We start from the raw sequence: 24980 nt of genomic DNA on the forward strand, positions 1-24980 counted from the left end.
GGGCTTATTAAGCATGTTGGTACCAGAGCACTGTAGGTAGCAGAGCACTGCAGGAAGAGCTGCACAAGGCAGCCTCTTTAATTCTATGCTTGCTTCCCCCCTTTTATCTCTCTATCTCTCGGGTTTTCTCTCTCGGTCTCTCTTGCTACCTTCGCTGTTGCTCTCGCTCTTGTTCCCTTTGTTTTGTTCACTTATTTTCTCAGTGCCTAGATCTGCTGAAGGGTCCTTAACCCAAACACAAACCTACCTTTCCTCTTGCAAGTACTGACACACCTGTATATTCTACATTCAAAACTTTACAGTTGTACAATTTACCCTCTGTTTTAACTCATGCTGGAAAGCTGCCAGATTACATCCAACTATAATCCTGGTTAATAAATGAACTCAGCACTTGCCTTATACAAACACTGCTTTTCTCCTTGTTTCAGAGGCGAGAAGTATATGGGCATGTGGTTGGATGATGTTCGCCATGGCAACGGAGTTGTGGTCACTCAGTTTGGCCTGTACTATGAGGGTGCCTTCAGCAACAACAAAATGGTGGTGAGTCTTTGTTCGTGTCACTCGGGTAGATGCCAACTGTGCACTGTTAATGATCTACCTATTCCTGCTGGCACTGAAATCCAAATTAGCTTCTGGGACTGGCCACATGTCTTGGGCTCTTTCTCTCCTTCAGTCTAATACCGGGGCCCTGTGGCAGCCTGAAGAAGCTCCCACTTCTGAATCATTGAGCTCAGTATTCGATCCAACGTTCAAACTCTGCCTTGCCATGGTCAGAAGAGGTGAGTAACGGGGTAACTGGCCACATTGTCCTACTTCTCAGATATATAAAGATGATTTGAACTTGTGTAGGGGGACACTATCAAAAACAGTAAAGAGGTCTGTAAAATAATTCAGGGTGCCGTAGGTTCGTGGAATGGGCAGACGGGGCAGCTGCAGTTTAGTGTGAGGTGATACATTCTTGGAAGAAAAACAATGAATGGGAGTGAACATTCAAGGTGTGGATGAACAGAGACCCAGGGGTTCAAATATATAATTCCCTGAAAGTGTGTATGCAGCTAGAAAAAACTATCGAAAGGCTAACAGTATTTTGGGCTTTAGAAATAGGGTGCAAGAGTAAAGTGCTAATAATTCATACAAAATAGAGCATACAGTGTAGATTCAGGGATATGAAACAATAATTGAGGAGAGAAGAGATACTAGGACTATTTCCATTGGAGAAAAGAAGATTTAAGAGGTTTTAAATTATGAAGGGTTTTGATGGAAAGGTTATTCCCCCTGGTTGGGGAGTTGGTGACAACGAGTCATTAGTTTAACATTGTCACTGAGAGAGGTTAGCGGAAATTTCTTTACATAGGGTTTCTGGAGCATGGAATGCTTTGCCCCAAGGGATAGTTAGAATCATAGAGACTTACAGCACCAATGGAGGTCATTCGGCCCGTCGTGCCTGTGCTAGCTCTTTGAAAGATCAGTTGTGCTTAGTCACACTCCCCCCCACCTCGGCTTTTTATCCGTAACACTAAGTTCCTCATCCTCAAGTATCTGTCCAACTCCCTTTAAAATTATTTATAGAATCAGCTTCCACCACCTTTTCAGGTACAGCGTTCCAGATCCCGACAACTCTGAGTGAATATATTTCTCCTCATCTCCCCTCCAGCTCTTTTGCCAATGATTTTGAATCTATAACCTCTAGTTATTGGCCCACTTGCCAGAGGGAATAATTTTTCTCTCTCTACTCTAACAAAACATCCCATCACCTTGAAAGCCTCGATTAGGTCACTTCTTAACCTTCTCTGTTCAAGGAGAACAGTCCTATCTCTTCCAACCTCTCCTCCACCCTGCATAGAGCCTGTTAGATCATTTAAGGGGAATTGGTCTAGGGTTTGAAATTGCAGCATTCAGGTATGGTGCCCTGTCTTGCAGGACCTTGGCTCAAACCCAACCCACCCCGGTTGGCTGCAAGTCTCCTCTGCTGACTAAAATGTTCTTCATTCAATTACTTTGAACTGTTTCGACTCTTCCCAGTGCTTGGAGCACGGCCTGTCCACTTGTTTAACACAAGTACACAATCCTATCCGGTCACGTGGAAAGCTGTTGTGGGAAATAGAAATGTCATATAGGTGATCGAGGTGTGATCTTCTGAGGTACTGCTGAGGAGACATTCAGGCAGAGGGATGACTATGGGGGCTGTAGCAGAGGAAATGCCACCCTTGCGTGGGACCTGTGATGGAGGGAGCTTCACTCTGCGTGGGGCCTGTGGCGGAGGGAGCTTCACCCTGCTTTTGGGGCCTGTGGCAGAGGGAGCTTCACCCTGCGTTTGGGGCCTGTGGCGGAGGGAGCTTTCACCCTGCGTTTGGGGCCTGTGGCAGAGGGAGCTTCACCCTGCTTTTGGGGCCTGTGGCGGAGGGAGCTTCACCCTGCTTTTGGGGCCTGTGGTAGAGGGAGCTTCAACCTGCAATGGGGTCTGCGCTTTGCCAGACCCTCTTGATACTAACAGAAGCGGGGGGGGAGGGGGGGAGCGGGCGGAGGGACTGTTGGATTCCTCAGCACTTAGATTATCACTTTAGCTCAAAAATTTGGTGGGATTCTATCAATTCAGACTTTAGCGGAGGTAATAAGACATTGCAGGGCGAGTTGGTGTCAGCTGGTCAGACCTCCACTGCTGGCTGGATCCTCTCAACCCCTCCCCACGCTAACTGCCGGGGATCGTTCCCACAGGTGCCTGGCTGCAGTCTCCTGCTGCCAAATTACCGCTCACGCCCGTCGGCCAGGCAGTGGATTTTAAGATTGGCTGGGCCTCCACGTCCCCGGACTCTTCAGGTGTGCAGCCCACTTTGGGGCTTGTGCACCGTATTCGTCCTCCATTTAAAATCGCTGCCTTGGAATTGGGTAGGGATTCCAGAAGGCTTGGAGTTATCCAGGGCCATTATTCAGTTACACCTGAGGTTCACTGTGCTTCTGCTCAGTGAGCTGGTGGTCGCTGAGGGTGATATCTGCCCATGCTCATTCAGTTATATTCCTTCTGTATTTTTCACACTTAATTGCACATGTCTGTCACCCAAGAGTTTCTCTCATTGCCAGTGCTTTTTTACGAGCAACTTCTGACCAATAATAGAGTGCCTACTTCACCTGTTCAGGGTTACGGTATCCTGCTCTCCGAGGATGACACCAGCTTCGAAGGAGAGTTCTCCGATGACTGGATCTTAAACGGAAAGGTAAAATCATCGGGCTATGGGTGCAGGTGTGAAATACTCTTATTTTTTTTTAAAGGGCTACAGACTGCGCACCATTGGGGTAAAATCCCAATTAAATTTTAGACATGATTAGGAGGAAGAAGATGGAGAGTAGGAATAATGGGTATGTACTGAAATTGGAAGGTGACTAGAGATCTCCCACAAGGATCTGTGCTGCGGCCTCAACTATTCATTTTATTTATTTATGACTTTGATAACACAATAGAGAGCCACGTACCCATGTTTGCCAATTACATAACTATTGATGGCATAGTATGTAGTGTAGACAGGAGCATAAAATTACAAAGAGTCATTAATAGATTAAGTGAATGGACAAAACTGGCAGAGATTTCAACACAGCTAAGTGTGAGGTCATCCATTTTGGACCAAAAAAGGTTAGATCTGAGTAAATGGGAACAGTGGCAGGCCAAAGAGCTTTAGGGGTCCATGTACACAGATCACTAAAATGTAGTGGTCAGGGACAAAAGTTATTCAAAAAGACGGATGGAATGTTGGCCTTTAAAGCTAGAGGGCTAGAATACAAAGAGGTTGATGTCTTGCTATAGCTATACAAAGCACTGGTTAGACCACATCTATAATACTGTGCACAGTGCTGGGCAGCACAACTTAGGCTATATTGACTTTGGAAGGAATGCAGTGTAGATTCACCAGAATGTTACCAGGGTTCAAGGGGTTTAATTACAAGAAGAGATTACATAAAATTAGGTTTGTATTGCCTGGAATATAGAAGGTTAAGGAATGAATTGATTGAGGTTTTTAGGACTTTAAAAGGAATTGATAGGGTAGATAGAGAAACTTTTTTCCCCACTGGAGTCTAGGACAAGGAGACTTGGGGGCCAAAATTACTCCTCTCCGTAAGCTCCATTACCGCCTCTAAGTATTATTTAAATGGTGATGGCTTGGGAAGTGTCGATGTACAGAGGGACCTGGGTGTCCTTGTACACCAGTCATTGAAAGCAAACATGCAGGTGCAGCAAGCAGTTCGGAAGGCAAATGGTATGTTTGCCTTCATTGCAAGAGGATTTGAGTACAGGAGCAAGGATGTCTTACTACAGTTATACAGGGCCTTGGTGAGACCGTACCTGGAGTATTGTGTGCAGTTTTGGTCTCCTTACCTAAGAAAGGATATACTTGCCATAGAGGGAGTGCAGTGAAAGTTCACTAGACTGATTCCTGGGATGGCAGAACTGTCGTATGAGGGGTGATTGGGTCAACTAGGCCTGTATTCACTCGAGTTTAGAAGAATGAGAGGGGATCTTATTGAAATGTATAAAATTCTGACGGGGTTGGATAGACTGGATGCAGGGAGGATGTTTCCTCTGGCTGGGAAGTCTAGAACAAGGGGTCACAGTCTCAGGATACGGGGTAGGAAATTTAGGACTGAGATGAGGAGAAATGTTTTCACTGAGGGTGATGAACCTGGGGAATTCTCTACCACAGAAGGCTGTGGAGGCCAAGTCACTGAATATATTTAAGAGGGAGATCGATAGATTTTTAGAAACAAAAGGCATCAAGGGGTATGGGGGAAAAGCAGGAATAAGGTGTTGAGATAGAGGATCAGCCATGACCATATTGAATGGTGGTGCAGACTCGGAAGGGCCAAATGACCTACTATTGCTCCTATTTTCCATGTTTCTAAGAGGCGGGAATGGAGCGGAGGGGCCTTACCGACCAGGAGCAAGTGGATGGGCCGACTCGTCCAAAGTTGCCCCGGGCCAGAAGTGGCGGGAACAGGTTTCTGCTCCACCCGTTTTCTCACCGTGTCAGGCACGGGCTGACCCCTTACCGACTGGCAGCGACCCCCTTTCCGCTCCTTGCATGGTATTGCCCTGTGGGAGCGGCGCCGCTGCTGCCGGTCAGTGCCTCTGACAGCTTTCCCCGCCAACAGGCAGCTTGGCACCCTCCCTTGAGTGCCAGGCCGCTGGCCCGGCTGAAACCCTCCCTGGTGGCCCAGTGGGCCTAGCCGAACTTGCTGCAGAGCTCACAGCGGCCCTCCCTTTAAAGGGGAGGGTCATTGTGACTGGTCAACACGACGGGGCACATCCGTGACGCGCTGATAACTGGTCATGGCGGCTAACCCACTGCAAGGGCACTTCCGCCCTGCAGCCACCACAACTTCTGCCCCGACCAAGAAAAAAATTCTATCAGCTGCAATTCTCCGGTAAAAATTTTAAAAAGAGAAGGTGCAGGGCAGGAGCAATTTTGGCCCCTTAACCTTAAAATCAGAGCCAGGCCATTCGGGAGAGAAGTTAGAAAACAAGTCTTCACATAAATGGTGGTAGTAGTGTGGAACTCTGTCCCACAAAAAGCAGTAGATGCTAGCTCAATTAATAATTTTAAATCAGAGATTGATAGATTTTTGCTAGCCAAAGTATTAAGGGAAGTGGAACCGAGGTAGGTGGATGGAGTTAGGCTACAGATCAATCATGACCTGATTGAATGGCGGAACAGGTTCGAGAGACTGAATGGCCTATTCCTGTTCCTATGTTTCTATCCTTGGACTGATCCGGTTATACTGCAAGGCCTTGTGTGTCGGGCACCCGGACTTTGACGTGTGTTTTGGCTGGTGTCGGTTGCGCTGGCTTGAATTAGCGCTTTCCATTTTTATCAGGTCCAAAATGTAACATTGGAGTCAAATTGGGTAAAAGACCACAAGCTCTGAAAGGTAGTTTGCCATCATCCCTGCATTGGATGATTTTGAGCTGCGAAGGCGAAAGGCATTAAGCCTCACGCACGCTGGGCCAGTGGGAAGGGAAGCAATAAAGAAAAGAAACACTTGCATTTATATAGCACCTTTCATGACCTCAGGATATTTATTGAAGAACTTTTGAAGAGTAGTTACTGTTGCAGAAGAAGTCAATTTGTGCACAGCAAGATCCCACAAAAAGCATTGGGATAATGACCAGATAATCTGTTTTAGTGATGTTGGTTGAGGGATAAATATTGGCCAGGACACTGGGGAGAACTCCCCTACTCACTACCAGCCCATGAAACCCTGACAACTCTTGTTAATTGTACTATTTCTTACTCACTGTTTGTCCTTTTTGAATTGTTCAAAATTCAGGCTGTTCCCAGAACTGCTGCCACATTGGTAGTTTAAGTTCTATATCTGAACCCCGAGACCTGTTGGTATCAGTAACTTGAGCTATATGAAAGTTAATGAGGACTTGCATGGAAACTTTACATGTGATCTAAGGCTCCATAGTATCTAGGAAGACTTGAATCTTGGACACCCTGGGTTAGATGCGGTGCTTTATATCTGGAAATGTTTGATTCCTTGTAAATAAATGTGACCTATCCAGGTCTTGATTACAACACTCTTTTTGTATCTGCAGGGAATCCTGACCATGCTAAATGGCGACTACTTTGAGGGAACTTTCAGTGGAGAGTGGGGAGCAGGGATTAAAGTTGCCGGAACATACTTCAAACCTAATTTATATGAGTGCGACAGGGAGAAAGCCCGCATGTTGTAAGTTGTATTGGTTTTAACCAAAACCGTGTCTTACACAACCGACAGCTCTGTCTGCAGGCTCAGTCTCCTCTGTTAGACTGACCTGGGGTCTTAATTGGAACTATTTGTGAAGTACTAGAACAGGCCCATAGTGCCTGTCCAGTTCTCAGTGAGTGAACTGTAGTTTGACAGGCTGGAGATCATGATCATGATCCACAGTGCCGTGTGGATGGTAATAGTGATTCTATTGTACTGCAAAGCTCATTCACTTGAATCTGTTTTATTCATCTTTTCCATCAGTTTGTCCTCTTCCCACTGGATGGCACCAACTTTTGGTCAGCTACAGCTAGTGCGTGTACCTCTGGTATCTTGCTGAAGTAACCCTTCCTCATGTAAACAATAAGTAGTGTTAGGCAATATGGAGCATTAAGCCGAGCCCGATTCTGTTCTCACTGACGTGCAAGCTGTCAACAGAGGGCACTGGACATTGGGCAACCTGCTTGAGTGTTCCTCCCTCGAGCACGAGGCATCTCGCTGAGCACCTCGAGTCTCGTCTACAAGAGCATAACAAAAATCAAGCGCAGGCAGCAGAAAGAGCGTGCGCCAAACCTGTCCCACCCACCCTTTCCCTCAGTGACCATCTGTCCCACCTGTGATGGACTGTGGTTCTCGTATTGGACTGTTCAGCCACCTAAGGACTCATTTTAAGAGTGGAAACTAGTCTTCCTCGATTCTGAGGAACTGCCTATGATGATGATGATTGACGTCAATGTAGCATCGTTGCTGCTGCCCTGATCCACAGACCAACAATTGTTTCTGGGACCTTCCTGCTCTTTTTTTACAACACAAGAGGCCATTAATATTTTGTTGGCTCCTTCTGTCCTGAAGGTAATGACTCGGCAGGGAGCAGTTTCATGGCACTGGCAAACCTCAAGTGCCTGAACTCAGACAGAGTATGCAGGCAAGCTATTCATCTTTGTGGGGCAGTCAAAGCCGAGCCTGACTTTCCTCACTTACACACATTTTCCAACGGGTTTCTGGACAGTGATCAGAAGGGGGAATCCCTTCTTAAATATTCCCCTCCATGTGCTGTTGCCTTTGGAGATTTCTCGCTCTCTGGCCTGGAAGGGATTATTGGTTTAAGTTATATTTACTTGATAGTGTTAGCTTTAGAATTCTAAGCACTCATTTCCCAAAGGTCCAGCATACTTTTATGTTTGATGAGAAAAAAAAACTTGGAGTCACTGAAACAAAGGTTGGCTGGGAGTTTTGAAGTTTCTTCATTCAAGATGAATTATTGGCAGATCATCAAGCTCAGTCCTCGATGCAGAGAGCTGGGCCAAGTCAGAGGTTGAGTTTCTTGTGTGCCCTCCATGGCTAGAAATAAAGGCAGTCGGCAGAAGTTTGAATTTCTGACCACGAGAGAACTGACTCTTCTCTAAGGTTAGTTCCTGTCAGTCAGTGGCACTGATTAGTAAAGTGCGATTAGCCTGCTAACGGATAGCATGTTAGGAGGTTCGGTTATGGAATTGCGTTTCAAAGAAAGTTCTCTTCCAGTCATGTGCTGCATGCAAAATGAACCGGTTTGTTGGTTTACAATTGTTGGCCTCATCTCACAAGTGTTGCTCTCCGCCTTCTGAAAGATAGGAAGGTCTCTCATGGGGGACAAGCGAGATTCCAATATCCAGTGCACACAACAAGAGATCTTAGTTCTAACACCCCCATAGATACATCGCATCAAAGATAAACTCCTGATTATAGCGTCCGCTAACTGGAGAGACCAGAGGTGCTGAACTGGAGAGAATATCTGGTGCAAACCAAAACTTTGCAATGGGAATTTGGAGGGCACATGCTGTCGCCTGGCTAGATCAGAGTAACCTGCTCAAGCCATCAGCTTTGGCACCACAGCACACATTTACCAGCCAATATGGAAAGGTTTGTGGCCTTTGGTCAGACTTCAACCTGGATATGGGAAGTATATATCGTACAGTAACGTGCCCCACACATACCCATACAGGGTCTGCTCTCCAATCCGCCATAGGATGCGTGAGCACACTGGCATAGTAATATCGGAGCATTGTGCCATTCACAGGCCGATCAACATGCACTGTCCTCTCATCATCGCAGAATGTCTAACTTCACAGCACCCAAGTGTCGTGTACCATCAGTGTTATTGTAGGCTAATAACTGCCTACGTAGTGGCGGTAAATTTGGCATGAGATCATACTCTAAAACACTATCGACAGCAAAGGCTGGATTGGAGCAGTCCCTTTGCATGGTTTGATTAGCAAGGCTGATATTTAACGGAGTCATATAAAGGACCCAGGTTCCATCAACTCTGCGGTGAGCAGCTAATCGCACGAGAGCATGGTGCTTGATTGTTGATTTCTCCTCCCCACGGTCACGTTCCTGGTCCCGGTTCTGATTGTGCTGCTCACCGTGCTGTTTGAATGTGTTCACAGGAAGCTGGGTAAACTGGCAGTGCACCCTGACGAGAAATGGAAGGCCGTGTTTGATGAGTGTTGGAGTCAGCTTGGCTGTGAATCTCCTGGACAGGGCGATGTCCCGAGGGCCTGGGATAATATTGCAGTATGTCTCACCACGAGCAGACGGCAGCACAAGGACAGGTGAGTGTTGGCCGGCTGGTCAAACGGTCCAGGCCCAGCCTCCGGATCTGATGGGCATGACTGTGGCTCAGGACCATGACAGGAAACTTCCCTGGAGGTGAAGTAGTGACCAAGTGTGTTGCTGCTGTACCTAAAGCTAAAGGCTCTTTTAGAAATGTGTTTGCACCGTTCATCGCTCCTCAGTGCTGTCCTGTTGCTCCATTCGCTTACTGCCCCCGATGCCCCCCCCCCCCCCCCCCCCCCCTGTTCCTCATGGCCTGTCCCTTGTCCCTCCACCCCTCGATGGCTGTCTCCTTCTACCCATCCCCCTCGCCGTCACTGGTACCTCCGCCTGTCCCCGTTCCTCTCCTCCTCAGTTCCGCAGCCTGTGCCCTTTGAAAAGTAATAGTTCAGAAAGTGTTGGTTAATTTACAGAATCCTTGCTGTGACAGGTATAATCTGGTGATGGGGACTCCAACCCCACACTAACTGTCCTGATGGAGGAGTTCAAATGAGGGAGCTGTGAGTACAGATGGACTTAATTTCCTTTTTTTTTTATTTATTCGTTCACGGGATGTGGGCGTTGCTGGCAAGGCCGGCATTTATTGCCCATCCCTAAATGCCCTCGAAGGTGGTGTTGAGCCACCTTCTTGAACCGCTGCAGTTCTTGTGAAAGTACTCCCAACAGTGCTGACTTTGTCAACTGAGTGGCTTGTTGGGACATTTCAGAGGGTAGTTAAAGCTCAGACAACCACATTGCTGTGGGTCTGGAGTCACATTTAGGCCAGGCCAGGGAAGGACGGCAGATTTCCTTCCCTAAAGGACATTAGTGCACCAGATGGGTTTTTATGTCAATCCAGTAGTTTCATGGTCACCATTACTGAGACGAGCACTTTTTAATTTTTTTAATTTCAGATTTATTTAATTAACTGAATTTAAATTATACAGCTGCCGTGGTGGAATTTGAACTCATGTCCTTCTCCCAACTGCAATCCTGTTGGTTTTTGACAAAGCCCCTTGCACCATTTTGTTCTACTGGGCTCAGTGGGTAGCACTCCTACCTGAGACAGCTGGTGAGACTGATACTTCATTACGAGTCTTTCAAATGAGACATTAAACCGAGGTCCCGTCTGTCCCATTGAGTGGATGTAAAAGATTCCATGAAAGTATTCGAATTAGATATGAGGAGTTCTCCCCAGTGTCCTAGCCAATATTTATCCTTCAACCAACGTCACTAAAACAGATATAAGGTCCCATTGGCAGACTGATCACAAAAGTAAAAGCCCATGGGATCCAAGGCTAAGTGGCAAGTTGGATCCAAAATTGGCTCAGAAGCAGGAAACAAAGGGTAATGATTGATGGGTGTTTTTGTGACTGGAAAGCTGTTTCCAGTGGGGTTCCGCAGGGCTCAGTGCTGGGTCCCTTGCCTTTTGTGGTATATATCAATTATTTGGACTTGTATGTAGGGGGTATAATTAAGCAGTTTGCAGATGATACAAAAACTGTCTGTGTGGTTGTTAATGAAGATGAAAGCTGTAGACTACAGAAAGATATCAGTGGACAGAACAGTGGCAAATGGAATTCAATCCGGAGAAGTGTGAGGTAATGCATTTGGGGAAGGTTAACAAGGCAAGAGAATACAGAATCAATGGTAGGACACTGAGGAACAGAGGGACCTTGGAGTGCATGTGCACAGATCCCTGAAGGTAGCAGGACAGGTAGATAAGGTGGTTAAGAAGGCATACGGGATACTTGCCTTTATTAGCCGAGGAATAGAGCCTAAGAGCAGGGAGGCTATGCTTGAACTGTATAAAACACTAGTTAGGCCACAGCTAGAGTTTCCGTGCAGTTCTGGTCATCACATTACAGGAAGAATGCGATTGCACTCGAGATGGTACAGAGATTTACGAAGATGTTGCCTGGACTGGAGAATTTTAGCTATGAGGACAGATTGGATAGGCTGGGGTATTCTTTGGAACAGAGGAGGCTGAGGGGAGACCTAATTGAGGTGTATAAAATTATGAGAGGCCTAGATAGAGTGGATAGGAATGACCTATTCCCCTCAGCAGAGGGGTCAATAACCAGCAGGCATAGATTTAAAGTAAGTGGTAGAGGTTTAGAGGGGATTTGGGAAGAAATGTTTTCACCCAGAGGGTGATGGGGGTCTGAAACTCTCTGCCTGAAAGGGTGGTAGAGGCAGAAACCCTCACCACGTTTAAAAAGTACTTTGAAATGCACTTGAATGCCGTAACCTACAAGACTACGGGCCAAGAGCTGGAAAATGGGATTAGGCTGATAGCTCTTTGTCGGCCGGCATGGACACGATGGGCCGAATAGCCACCTCTGTGCTGTAAATTTCTATGATTCTATGACTACAAGCAAGTTAACTGGTCATTTATCTCATTGGTGTTTGTGGGGTTTCGATGTTGCCCTACATTTCAACAGCGACTAAACTTCAAAAGTACTCCATGGGCTGTGAAGTGCTTTGAGTCGTTCTAAGGTTGTGAAAGCTACTATATAAATGCAGATCCATCCAGTAGCCTAGTTGTTCTGGTCCTAGACTAACAACCCCAAGGTCATGAGTTCAAATCTTACCAGTGCAAGTTGGAAAAATTGAATTAAATAAATCTGGTAATTTATGAGCTGGCAACAAACAAAAATGGCCATGAAAGCTGCCGGATTGTTATAAAAACCCAACTGGTTCATTAATCTTAAGGAAGAGAACTGGCCACCCCTGCCCAGTCTGGTCTACATATGACGATGTGGTTGGCTCTTGATGCTCTTGGGGCAACTGGAGATTGGCAATAAATGCAGCCTCGCCAACGTCACCCACATCCCAAGAACAATTTTTTTTTTAAAGCCACTATCTGATTGGACTTGTTCTCAACATCTGACCCGTGGTGATATTGTAAAATGTGTCATTTTTTTCTAGCCCCGATTTCAGGAGTCGATCTCATGCACAAACATTGGAGAGTTTGGAAATTATCCCTCAGATTGATGGCCCCATCACCTTGGATAAGTACGAGACCATCAGGAAATATTTAATAAAGGTATTGAAGCTTGATTGGCTATCTTGAGCCTAGACACTTCTTCGGCAATAATCTAAACAATGGACTTGCACAGTGTACAGAATAATGGGGGCTTTTGAGGCTCCTCGATTTCTGTGAAACATCCTTAGTAAATGGGAGAGAGAATACTGGACTCGGTTTAATTTAGACCAGATTGGAATTGAAAGCAGAGAGTTGGAGAAGGAAGCTGAAGCCAGCTAAGGTGATTAACTCCTGAAATGGGTGGGAGTGGGTTTGGACAGATTCTGAGCACCTCTGGGCCCAGTTTGAATCTGACCCCGAATGAGGAGAAACCAGAGGTAATCTGCATTTTCTGAATCGCTTTAAATGTCTGGGCGGAACGTGGTCTAACACTGGGAAGCTCGTTGTGCACCGATGTTGAGGTCCTGTGCCTGAAGGAGCACAGATGTACCCCTTTCCTGGAGATAAATGGGCCAAATTAAGGCTGTTGGATAAAGTGGCTTCCTGTGCACTGCTGCACGTAGATAACTGCTGTGACTGAACGTGACTCATTAGGAGCTTATACTGAAGAGATGATGGCCTGATCTTTACAGCCCATGCATAAGTCCACTGCTTTAAAGTTCTTCAAACCTCTGGTGGTTTATAAGTTGCAGCCAACACTTGGGATATTGCAGCAGGCATCTGTTGCTGGTAGCTGCATGCGTTGCAGATGCACTTATCCACCATCTTTTTCCTTTCCCGGAGAGCTCAGTGTGTTGTAGTGTGTACACGTATGAATTTCAATTACTTTCCCTGTGTACATTGCAGACTAGAATGCTAACTCTCGCTTTAGTTGTCTAAAACAGTGTGTGCCTGCTCCGCTGACCTGTGCCCCTATTTTCCACACTTGAGCAGGCATGCGACACCCCTCTACACCCACTGGGGAATCTGCTGGAGACACTGGTGGCCGTGTACAGAATGACCTATGTGGGAGTGGGTGCTAACCGCCGATTACTCCAGCAAGCAGTCAACGAAATCAAATCCTACCTAACCCGCATCTTCCAGCTGGTCAGGTAAGGACGGCTGTTTTTAAAGCTGTCACTCATGGGCCTTTTTGAAACTGAGAACCATGGTAGTTTTCAACAATCAGTTTAACTGTTCTGATGATCTTGAGTTGCTAAATGGATGTGTGGCTTGAAGCAGAGTACTTGATTGATAGCCTGTACTTTCTTTCAGATTTCTCTTTCCGGACCTCCCAGATGGGGGCAGCCTGATCCCAGTAGCACACAGTAGGAAAGAAGGCGGCAGTGCGGAGAGAGATTTTCCCGATCATGGGTAAGAATTTGTTACTCGTCTGATCAGTCATTCGTGGAATATGCCTTTTTTACCTTGGGTTTGGCACCCCGGGAAATCACCGTGGTGCCAGGGAAGCCAAGTCGGTGGTGTCACTGGAAGGGCTAGGTGGTAATGACAGAAGGGAAGGAGCTCAGAGTGACGGGCTGGTTCAGTTTAATAATGGGCACAGATCACCCTGGGAGCCAGTCCAGAGCCGTCCAACCCTGGGAAAATCCCACACTAGCACAGTGTGCAGCATGCTCATTGGTCGATGGTTTTCCTGATGTAATTGAGATTTGTCTTTTGCTGTTCTGGGCAAACTTGCCTACATCAGGCCCTGGCAATACTGTGGTGCAGCAGTGCAATGTATCTGGGCACAGACGGTGTGCCTGCCGTTCCCCACTTGGCAGCTCCTCGGCTTATTTGTTGCATCCCTGGCATGGTGCTAAGTGGAGGCTTAGTCCCTCTGTCCCCAGGAAGGGAGAGAGGGAAGAGCGAGTGAAGTATTCCACATCAATTCTCATCCCACCCTTCAGCGTTTGGTTGCAGAGCAGCACCAATGGCGGCAAGGGTGTCAGGGTGGTGGCCACTGTCGGTGCATAGGAGGTATACTATTGATCGCTCTGTTTTCCCATTCTCGTAGCTTCTGCACATTTTCTTGAATGCTCCTTTGCCATATTGAGGATGTGGGGAGAGAGGTAAGGTGTGTAACTCTGGCTGTCGGTTAACCTCACTGTTTGTTCTTCTAGGAGCAAAGTGATTACGAGCTGCGGCCTGCTCCTTCCGGTGTTGTTACCACGGCTCTACCCCCCTCTCTTCACACTCTATGCCCTGGACAACGAGCGGGAGGAAGACATTTACTGGGAGTGTGTGCTCCGACTCAACAAGCAGCCGGACCTGTCCCTGCTCGGCTTCCTGGGGGTACAACAGTGAGTATTACTGTAAAGGAACTCTGAGCACTCGTTTAAAAACTGCACATCGGCCCTCAGTTCAGTGCTACTGGACTCGGAGTGTGTGACTGATGGTGAACCACAGTTAGGTGTCAATATGCCAAACCTGGACCTTGTGGAACACATGAAATGGAAATACACCACATCGGTCTCAGTATGTGAGCTCCATCACGTCTTCACCAATGTTCCCCCTAAGGTGTGCGAGTACGTGACCGCGCTTAGATTGGGAGTTCCTGCGCAGGTCGCTGGAGAAGATACTGCGCATCCGCAGCCGCACAGCAAATTTAAAGGGACCGCGCATAAAAAAAAAAAATTACAGGGAACATTGGTGGTCTCGTTTTTTTGAGACCTTTCTCCAATTGTTTCCTTTGTGCCTGATATTGAAAATGTTCCAATGTCTCACTTTAATCAGCAAAAAACAAAAAAAATCAGATGTCATCCAACTGTTTGTAGTAACTTGATCAGCCAACAGGTTAGTGGAAATCAGATCTGTTCATGAGATGGTTTAAGATTACAGGATTTAATCCCACTAATGGAATATTGTGAAGATTGAGAGGTGGCCAGTGTGTGCTGACTGACGGCGTTGCCAGGGACTGGAATGATCTCTCTCTTGGATTATTACAGGACCCCAGAGCACTGATTGTATTGTTCCTGATTATGATCATGTAGGCAAGTGCAGTTTACCTTTTATTTATGATGCTTTAGCACTAACTCGACTCCTGATTTTATTTTTCAGGAAGTTTTGGCCTGTTTTTGTCTCTATACAGGGAGAGAAGAAGAAGGTACTGACACAACTTTTTCTCTTTTATTCCCCCATCCTTCTTCCACTTTTATTTCTCTTTGTTCCCACTCCCCCACCCCCTCTCCCCATTGGTCCTGCTTCCGCTCCCAAGGATATTGACTCATACTGAGATACAGTTCAAAGGGCTGGAGGCCGTCCAGTAGCTTGTCCAAGTGAGCATTCTTCACATAGGAGTACGGAAAGTGCATATCAGGCTATTCCACTGCAGAGGGCTTTACAGCCAAGCTTCATCCCTCATCCTTGGGTGCAGAGGCTCGCTGTAGCACTCCAAATTCCCATGCTGAGATTGGCTAACTGATCACGGACAGGGATCCAGCCTGAGACCTTATTGATCTGTTTGGCTCTGTGATTCCCTCCATGCTCGAATAGCCCGCGTACCCACAAACGTACTCTACTGAAATGCTATGGTAAAAAATGACTGCATTGTACTTTCCGTTTTTCGGAGAGAGAAGGCATTGGCCTTCACTGCTGTTCTCGTAAAAACTCTCAAGTAAACCTTCAACCCAAGATGCTTAACCATGCTGGATCCCTTTCTAACGTTTGTGTTCTTTTACTGCCATCTGTGCATTCTCAGTTGTGTTGCCAAATTAGATACTTCCACTGGAGCCTGCTGTCGAATCTTCAGCAAGATTTAATCGCAACTGAATGGCAAGAGGAGAGTGAATTCATGCTGGGAAAAAAACTTTAGTCTATGCAGGGAATTTACACCTGCAAAGTGTTGGAAGGCAAATAAAATGTTGGCCTTTATTGCAAGAGGGATGGAGTATAAAAGTAGGGAAGTCCTGCTACAACTGTACAGGGCGTTGGTAAGACCACACCCTGGAGTACTGCATATTTAAGGAGGGATCATCATAAGCAGTCCCTCGAAATCGAGGAAGACTTGCTTCCACTCAGTGAATTCTCAGGTGACTGTACAGTCCAATACGGGAATTACAGTCTCTGTCACAGGTGGGACAGACAGTGGTTGAAGGAATGGGTGGGTGGGGAGTCTGGTTTGCCGCACGTTCCTTCTGCTGCCTACGCTTGTTTTCTGCATGCTCTTGGCGACGAGACTCGAGATGCTCGAGACTCTCCCGGATGCTCTTCCTCCACTTAGAGTGGTCTTTGACCAGGGACTCCCAGGTGTCGGTGGGGATGTTGCATTTTATCAAGGAGGCTTTGAGAGTGATCTTGAAACGTTTCCTCTGCCCACCTGGGGATCGCCTGCCGTGTAGGAGTTCCGAGTAGAGCACTTGCTTTGGGAATCTTGTGTCGGGCGTGCGAACAGTGTAGACCGCCCAATGGGGCTGGTCGAGTGTGGTCAGTGCTTCGATGCTGGGGATGTTGGCCTGATCATGAACACTGATGTTCGTCTGTCCTCCCAGGGGATTTGCAGGATCTTGCAGAGACATCGTTGGTGGTATTTCTCCAACGATTTGAGGTGTCTACTGTATATGGTCCACGTCTCTGAGCCGTACAGGAGGGCGGGTATCACTACAGCCCTGTAGACCATGAGCTTGGTGCCAGATTTGAGGGCCTGATCTTTGAACACACTGTTCCTCAGGCGACCGAAGGCTGCGCTGGCGAACTGGAGGCGGTGTTGGACCTCGTCGTTTATGTCTGCTCTTGCTGATGGGAGGGATATACTTACACTGGAGGCAGTTCAGAGAAGATTCACGAGGTTGATTCCTGAGATGAAGGGGTTGGGCCTATACTCATTGGAGTTTAGAAGACTTGGAGGTGATCTTATTGAAACATATAAGATCCTGAGTGGGCTCGATGGGGTAGATGCAGAGAGGATGTTTCCCTCCCCCTTGGGCGAATCTAGAACCGGGGGGCATAGTTTCAAAATAAGGAGTTGCCCATTTCAAACAGAAATGAGGAGGAATTTCTTCTCTGAGGTTCATGAATCTTTGGAATTCTCTACCCCAGAGAGCTGTGGAGTCTGGGTCATTGAATGTATTTAAGGTGGAGATAGACAGATTTTTGAACGATAAGTGAGTCGAGGGTTATGGGGAGGTGGGCAGGGAAGTAGAGTTGAGGCCAAGATCAAATCAGCCATATGGCCTACTCCTGCTCTTATTCCTTATCTTCTTAACCTAAACCTTCAAACATGGGCCAGAGAATGCCTTAACTACTCTTTTTCTTAGGCGGCCCCTCGTATCGAGGATGACTTGCTTCTATGCCAAAAAGGGATGAAATCACAGGGGTTTCAATGAAGGACCTAATATTCCAGGTCCAGAACTACATGTTGAAGGGTGGAAGATGCCTGTGCACTCCAGCCACCACACGGGCTTGACAGAGCTAGGTCTTGGTCCAGTGGCAAGGATTAACCAAGACGACTGGAGACCAGCTCTGCTGCACGGACCTAGTGCGCACACATATTGCAGTGTGGGCTGGCCCGTGCTGCCCCTGGGCCCTGAACTCATGCCTCTCCTGGACCCGATCATGTCACAACGATCACTTGCCGCTCTTGTGCCCGACCTCGCCGCTCCTGCTGTACCTACTACGCTCCAATCACCGACCTGGATTATGGTGGTATAGACAGACCAAATGAGTAGGCAAACATTTGGCAGATGGAGTATAATGTGGGAAAGTGTGGGGTTATCCACTCCCATACTCTTGCAGGTGTGCCGACGGATCTGGTCTGGCTAGTCTGACTTAACTACTAAATGCTGCACGTTAACATGGATCTTCCAATATGGGTCCCCCAGGAAGGGTTGGATAGCAGACCTGACCAATATGCAGTTTAGGGTTTTGGCAAGTTGCTTATGGGCTCGGTCTCTGTGGAACAAATCTTGAGCCCGTCCTTGGCCCACCACATTCTCTGTTGCCCTTGTCCGCCTCCAATCCCCGTCACCTGTGCATTCGTCCCCGACATGCACCCCACCTCACCACACCCAGCCTTGTCTCCTCCATGTCCATCCTTCAGCAAAGGTTGTTGAATCACAGCATGGACTCCCCAGAAATAACAATCAGGGTTGGAAGGTGCCCTGCACTGACCCTTCCCCTCAGCAATAGAGCAGACAGATGTTGGCTATGTAGAGAGACCTTCACTTGCGAGCGTGCTGACAAAGCCTGTTACATGTGCTTTTTGTTTGTAAGATGTTCTAATGCACAGTTTAGCAAGAAACAGCTTTTTCTGTAGCAGACCTTGTGTCTGCAAAGGACTAGCTAGCCAGGGGCGCATGAACCTCAGCTCTGGCACACTGTGTGCTGCTGCTGGGGTGATGTATAATCCCTCAGAAGCTGGCAATCTGTATGGATTGCAGTCTCTCACCTTCCCCTTTAATGATGTGCGATTCATTCTTCCAGGTACAATCCTTCACAAAGGAGGTTTGCTACGATTCCGCTATCGAAAATTTACAGCAGATCAGGTAAAGCAACTGTCCCGGTGTACGCATCTGTGGCCCGGGGTTTAGGGACACCTCGGTGTTATTTGTAAAATGTTGTATTAAACAGAGCTCAACTGCTGGATTTTAAATAATTTTAAATTAGTTTACTGTGTCTGACTCTTCTCTTACTATCTAGCTGTCTCCCCCAACTTTTACCTTGTTAGATGAGGCAGCTTGGTGTTAAGTGGCAGTTAACTGGTTAAGTAACAGAATATCCTCATCCTTGCCTTTATTACCCCTAGACTTGACTATTCCAACACACTCCTGGCTGGCTTCCCATGTTCTGCCCTCCGTAAACTTGAGTTCATCCAAAACGCTGCTGCTGTGTCCTAACTTGTACCAAGTCCAGTTCATCCATCACCCCTGTGCTCGCTGACCTACATTGGCTCCCCATTAACCAACGCCTCAATTTAAAAAATCTTATCCTTGTTTTCAAGTCCCTCCATGGCCTCACCCCTCCCTATCTCTGTAATCTCCTCCAGCCCCACAACCATCCGAGATATCTGTGCTCCTCCAATTCTGGCCTCTTGAGCACACCCGATTTTAATCATTCCGCCTGTGGTGACCATGCCTTCAGCTGCCAAAGCTCCAGAATTCCCTCCCTTAACCTCTCCACCTCTCTACTTCCCTTTCCTCCTTCAAGACACTCCTTAAAACCACCTTCATCACCCTAATATCTCGTTATGTGGCTCGGCGTCAAATTTTGTTTGATAACACTCCTGTCGAGCGCCTTAGGATGTTTTACTACATTAAAGGTGCTGTATAAATACAAGTTGTTGTAATCTTTAACTGATTGATTTATAGCAATACTTGCTGCTCCGAATCTGAATGAACAAACATACAGAAAGACCAGCTGATCTATCTCGTGCAGTCAAATGAGTGCATCAAGATACAGATACTCCCTACCTACCCAGACTCATGAAATCTCCTGGGCGAGGCAAAAAGAATTGATTAAAAACTCAAGACCAAGTATGCAGAGGGGGAGAAAATGTGGAAAATTCCTCTCGCTCTCCCCAGTATGTGATGGAAACCGCTAAGGACTCCCACTAAATTCCATGGGAGTTTAGCGGCGGCAGTAACCAGTAGCGCCCCGTTCTGCTGCGTCGGCAATGACAACGTCATCACCATGCACAGCGACCCGTTTTTGGCCCAGAGCGAAAATTCGGGAACGACCCCTGAAGCTGCGCCAAGCAAAGCCATTGACCGCTTCAGGGAGTGCCTACTGGGCTGTAGGGGAGGTGCGCTTTTAAAAAAAATTGCCGAATTACCTTTCGCGGCCCGTTGAATGCTGATGCCATAGAACCCTGCTTCCAGTGGTCCAGGTAGGCAGCCTGGCTCTCCGCTTTAATGAAGGGTAAGGCCCTTTCTACACTGCAGCGCTACACGTCCCATCACATAGTGCTGCTCTCATCTTGGATTCCTTCCGCCCCGCTCGCGCCCCACAGAGCAAGTGAAGCGCTTTATTTTGCACTTCACTTGCTCTCGGGGGCGATAACCCAAACTTAGGTCGCGGAGCAGGACTTCCGCGCCTCCCTCGCGGGGCTCTATGTAATTTGCCCCCCCCACCCCTCTCCGCTTCCCCAAGAGTCTCTGGAAGTGTGTTAGATGGTGGGAGGAGCGGACAGTGAATTGAAACACAGTAATCTGATCGACGTGGTTACACCATTTACATGGAGAATAAAAGGTACTGAAGTGAGCCATAGACTGATCCCAAGGGTTCACTTTACTTCATAAGCAGCTTCTAAACAGTCTCTGAATCCTGAAATTGTCTCAGTCTTTAACACTAAGTCGATGGACACCTTTTTCCTCATTCCCATTGATCTGCAGCTCCTGAATCCCTTTGCACTTTATACACTTGTAGATGAAGTGTATGGTGATCTCAGATGAATGGGGTCGAGAAACTTGGCGTTGCCCAAGACTGCTCGGAGTCAGATCGGCAGATACTGGTGTATCAGGTGTATGTTTTTATTTCCCCGACTCTTCCTGACTTACAGTTCCCTGGACGCCAACAGTGCTTCGCCCACTACGCATCCAAATGTCCATTCATAAGTCAGCATAGAGATTGAGTTGGCAGCATATTAAGCCTTGGGAGGTATCATGTGAGAGCCTGCTCCTGACTTACACAATCCTGCACTTTCTTGGCTGCATTTTTCCTTACCCCCCCCCCCCCACCGGTCCAAGGACACTGAGTCAAATTCTTCAATTAAGTAACAGAGAGGGTTGATGAGGGTATAGTGCGGTTGATGTTGTATATGGACTTTCAGAAGGCGTTTGATAAAGTAGCACATAATAGACTTGTTAGCAAAATTGAAGCCCATTGGATTAAAGAGGCAGTGGCACCGTGGATATGAAATTGTCTGAAGAGACAGAAAGCAAAATGTAGTGGTGAACGGTTGTTTTTCAGACTGGAAGGAAGTGTGTAGTGATGTCCCCCAGTGATGCGTATTAGGAACACTGCACTTTTTGATATGTATTAATGACTTGGACCTGGGGTATAATTACAAAGTTTGCAGATGAGACAAAGCTCGGAAATGTAGTAAACAGTGAAAACAATAGCAACAGAGTTCAGGAGGATGTAGACTGGTGAAATGGGCAGACACAAGGCAGATTAAATTTACTGCAGAGAAGTGTGAAGCGATGCATTTTGGAAGGAAAAATGGGGAGAAGCAATATAAATTAAATGGTATAATTTTAAAAGGGGTGCAGGAACAGAGACCTGGGAAATCTTTGGTGGCAGGTCAAGTTGAGAAGGCTGTTAAAGCATTTGGGATCCTTAGCTTTATTAATAGAGACCCAGAGAACAAAAGCAAGGAAGTTATGCTGAACCTTTATAAAGCACTGTTTCGGCCTCAGCTATAGTACTGTGTCCAATTCTGGGCACCACGCTTTAGGAAGGCTGTCAAGGCCTTGGGAGGGTGCAGAGGCGATTTACTAGAATGGCACCAGGGATGAGGGACTTCAGTACATGGAGAGACTAGAGAAGCTGGGGTTTTTCTCCTCGGAACAAAGAATATTAAGGGGAGGTTTAATAGAGGTGTTCAAAATTATGAGGGTTTTTGAAAGAGTAGATGGGGAGAAACTATCCACTGGCAGGAGGGTCAGTAACCAGAGGAGACAGATTTAAGATAATTTGCAAAAATCCAGGGGAAAATTAGATTTTTTTTTATTTAGTGAGCTGATCTGGAATGCACTGCCTGAAAGGGTGGTGGAAGCAGATTCAATAGTAATTTTCAAAAGGGAATTGGATAAATACTTGAAAAGGAGAAATCTGCTGGGCTGTGGGGAAAGAGCAGGGGAGTGGGACTAATTGAATAGCTCTTTCAAAGAGCTGGCATGGACACAATGGGCCAAATGGCCTCCGCGCTGTATCATTCTAATATAACTACACTGCTCCATGTCACCGAGTTTGAGTGTAGGGGAATGGTGGTATCTCGGCATTGCTCTGACATCATACAAGGCATAGGTTCCACCGTGGTCGCCTGGACTGGCTTACGTTGCGCACTGGCGTGGGGTGTGGCTGTATGTCATAACTGGACGATTCACTTTGGGGCGGGGGGGAAATTGCGGTCGGAGGCTTCCTTCAGACGAATGCCTCGGACCCGAAAACATTTTGCGAAAATACCTGGTGGTCACGGAGGCGCCTTCGATTCCAGTCGGAGGCCTTCATTCAATGCGCAGCATACGGGGAGATGACTTCCCTTTATGTATGGAAATGCTGGAGTGACGTGGGCCTCGACCACCAATCACTATTCTCATTGATAAAAATGGGATCTCCATTTGTGTGAGATCCCATTACTATCAATGAGAAAATACTCCTCAAACAAGAAACACAGCATAATAAATTTAAAAAACACCTCACATATTTAAAATTTATTGAAATTAAATGTTTTAGAAAAAACTATATTTTTTGGAATTTTTTTGTGATTTTAAAATAGTGTTAAAAATAAACTTACCTGACTGGACAGGGTTTTTAACCTAAAAATGTATGATTAAATTTAATTTGTATATATTTTAAAACTATTATGCTATACCCTTTTACCAGGCGTAAAAGTTTGTAGGACATTCGCTGGGCAAGAGATGGGAAAATAGTCCAATCTCTTCCGCGTGGATGTCCTTCTCTCGGGGATGTGGACAAACTGTACCGGAGAAATCTTGACCGATCGGAAAATCAGCTTTTGTGTGGCCTCGCCAGGTTCATGCGCACGTTGTATGGACCCGGCGAGGCTGGAATTTTCGGCATACTATGTTGTCAGGACCTAACCTGCCTTTTCTCCCAACAGCACCACCTTCACCCCAGCTGACAAGCTGAATGTTATCCAGCAGACCTTTGAGGAGATCACACAGGAGGTCCTGACCATGCTGCAGGAAGACTTCCTGTGGTCCATGGACGATCTCTTCCCCGTCTTCTTGTACGTTGTGCTTCGAGCAAGGTGAGGGAGTGCTCTTCAATACTGTTAAGTTACCCCCTTTCAGTGCTACTCTCTTTCAATACATCCTGTTTACGCCCACCTCTGAGCCTGGTCTTGCCCCTCTCAGTAATCAGTCGTGGATCACCTGTCCTTCGGAAGACCATGCACCCTTGGAAAGTATAAAATGAGAGAGTGCAGCATGGTACAGCGCCACGCACTGTACAGGACTGGAGCAGGAAGCGACCATGCGCAAGCAGATGCTGGTAGGTGGCGCATGCACCTCCCAGTGTCAGGAGTGCGCAGTGAACCAAGAGGGAGGTCTGCAACTTTCACCAGAACCTTCGCTAGTGTCACACAAAACTTTGTACAGGCCAGCAATATCATGAGGGACTGGGGTGGGGGGGGGGGGCTTATCCTTGGCAGTTAGTCAGTAATTGAATGTACTGGGTGTAAACCCCCACCCCGTCGAGTTGGTATCTTTTCCCTCCGCTACCCATTCGGGTGTTGTCAACTGTGTGCACTTGGCTCAGGAATAGAGTGCGAGGGATTGTTGAGTTTATGCTCATTTCCTCTCCTTCCTGTGAGTGCTCAGTGTTGTTCCTCAGAAACCAGTCCTGTCCCTGCCCAGGTATTCAATCCTGGTCAGCAGAGGGGTAAATGTTAGTCAGATTATGCAACCGTGGGGCACCACTGCAGTACTCAATCCAGTCTTCGCCCTTCCGGCATGATCTCCTCCCTCCCCCCCTCCTTTCCCTGTCCATCCAGCATGCAATGGCCCCACCCCCCAGTCCTTCAAGCGCTCCCTTGCCCCGCTCAGTTACTCGAGAGTGATTAGCAGCAGAAAGCCTGGCTCATATACTCCCCACACCATCCTCATCAGTGAACCCCTACTTTGAGAAAAAGAAAGACTTGCATTTATAAATCGCCTTTTACAATTTTAGGATATCCCCAAATGTTTCACAGCCAATGAAGTACTTTTGGAGTGTAGTCACTGTTGTAATGTAGGAAACGCAGCAGCCAATTTCACACAGCAATTTCCCACAAACAGCAATGTGAGTGATAATGACCAGATAATCTGTTTTTAGCGATGTTGATTGAGGGAGAAATATTGGCCAGGACACCAGGGATAACTCCCCTACTCTTTTCCAGACGGGGCCTCAGTTTAAGATCTCATCCAAAAGATGGCACCTCCGACAGTGCAGCATTCCCTCAGCACTGCACTGGAGTGACAGCCTAGATTATGTGATTGAGTCTCTGGAGAGGGAATTGCACCCAAAGCCTTCTGACTCCGATGCGAGAGCACTACCCACTGAGCCAAGGCTGAAACTTTGGCTATTTGCGGCCCCTCCTGCTCCCCCAGTACTTTCACACTGAGGACCATGAATTTTAGGAGACAAACTCTGTAGTTGACTCATCAGCCGTGAGGAGGAATGTCAAATTAGTTCCAAACAAAAATTGGTCAGTTATCAGGTCCTGTGTTGGAATGTTCCCATGAAACTACTATCCTCAGCACAGCACAGAGCGGGAATCAAAGCTTTCCCGCCCGGTCTGAGTGCTACCTCACATGAGTGAGCATTGAGGGAGCTTTGAGAACCCATGGAAAATGCTGACTGTCGTCTACTAACGTGCTGTTGAATTATCTTCCTGCAGGATCAGAAATCTGGGGTCGGAGGTCCACCTGATTGAGGATCTGATGGACCCCTCAGTGCAGCATGGAGAGCAGGGGATCATGTTCACCACACTGAAGGTCAGTGACAACAGCAGTACATGGCACACGAGGGAGTGGGTGTGTCA

At 47.2% G+C, this 24980-nt stretch overlaps 1 protein-coding gene across 8 annotated transcripts in view; it reads left to right on the plus strand.

The window, feature by feature from the left end:
• Positions 1–24980, plus strand: part of als2b (alsin Rho guanine nucleotide exchange factor ALS2 b) — a 191049-nt gene that overhangs the window by 159601 nt on the left and 6468 nt on the right. For 5 of the 8 annotated variants that reach the window (XM_070876070.1, XM_070876068.1, XM_070876072.1 and 2 more), the window contains 12 exons: positions 429–540; positions 3135–3212; positions 6587–6720; positions 9165–9329; positions 12241–12358; positions 13229–13389; positions 13553–13651; positions 14401–14580; positions 15338–15383; positions 18698–18759; positions 23058–23207; positions 24837–24933. In XM_070876070.1, the coding sequence (XP_070732171.1) occupies positions 429–540; positions 3135–3212; positions 6587–6720; positions 9165–9329; positions 12241–12358; positions 13229–13389; positions 13553–13651; positions 14401–14580; positions 15338–15383; positions 18698–18759; positions 23058–23207; positions 24837–24933 (1402 nt within the window). The remainder of the gene's footprint in view (positions 1–428; positions 541–3134; positions 3213–6586; positions 6721–9164; positions 9330–12240; positions 12359–13228; positions 13390–13552; positions 13652–14400; positions 14581–15337; positions 15384–18697; positions 18760–23057; positions 23208–24836; positions 24934–24980) is intronic. The other 3 variants (XM_070876069.1, XM_070876073.1, XM_070876075.1) reach the window with 1 other exon arrangement.

Source organism: Pristiophorus japonicus, chromosome 3 (assembly GCF_044704955.1).
Source record: "Pristiophorus japonicus isolate sPriJap1 chromosome 3, sPriJap1.hap1, whole genome shotgun sequence".
Classification (NCBI taxonomy): Eukaryota; Metazoa; Chordata; class Chondrichthyes; family Pristiophoridae; genus Pristiophorus; species Pristiophorus japonicus.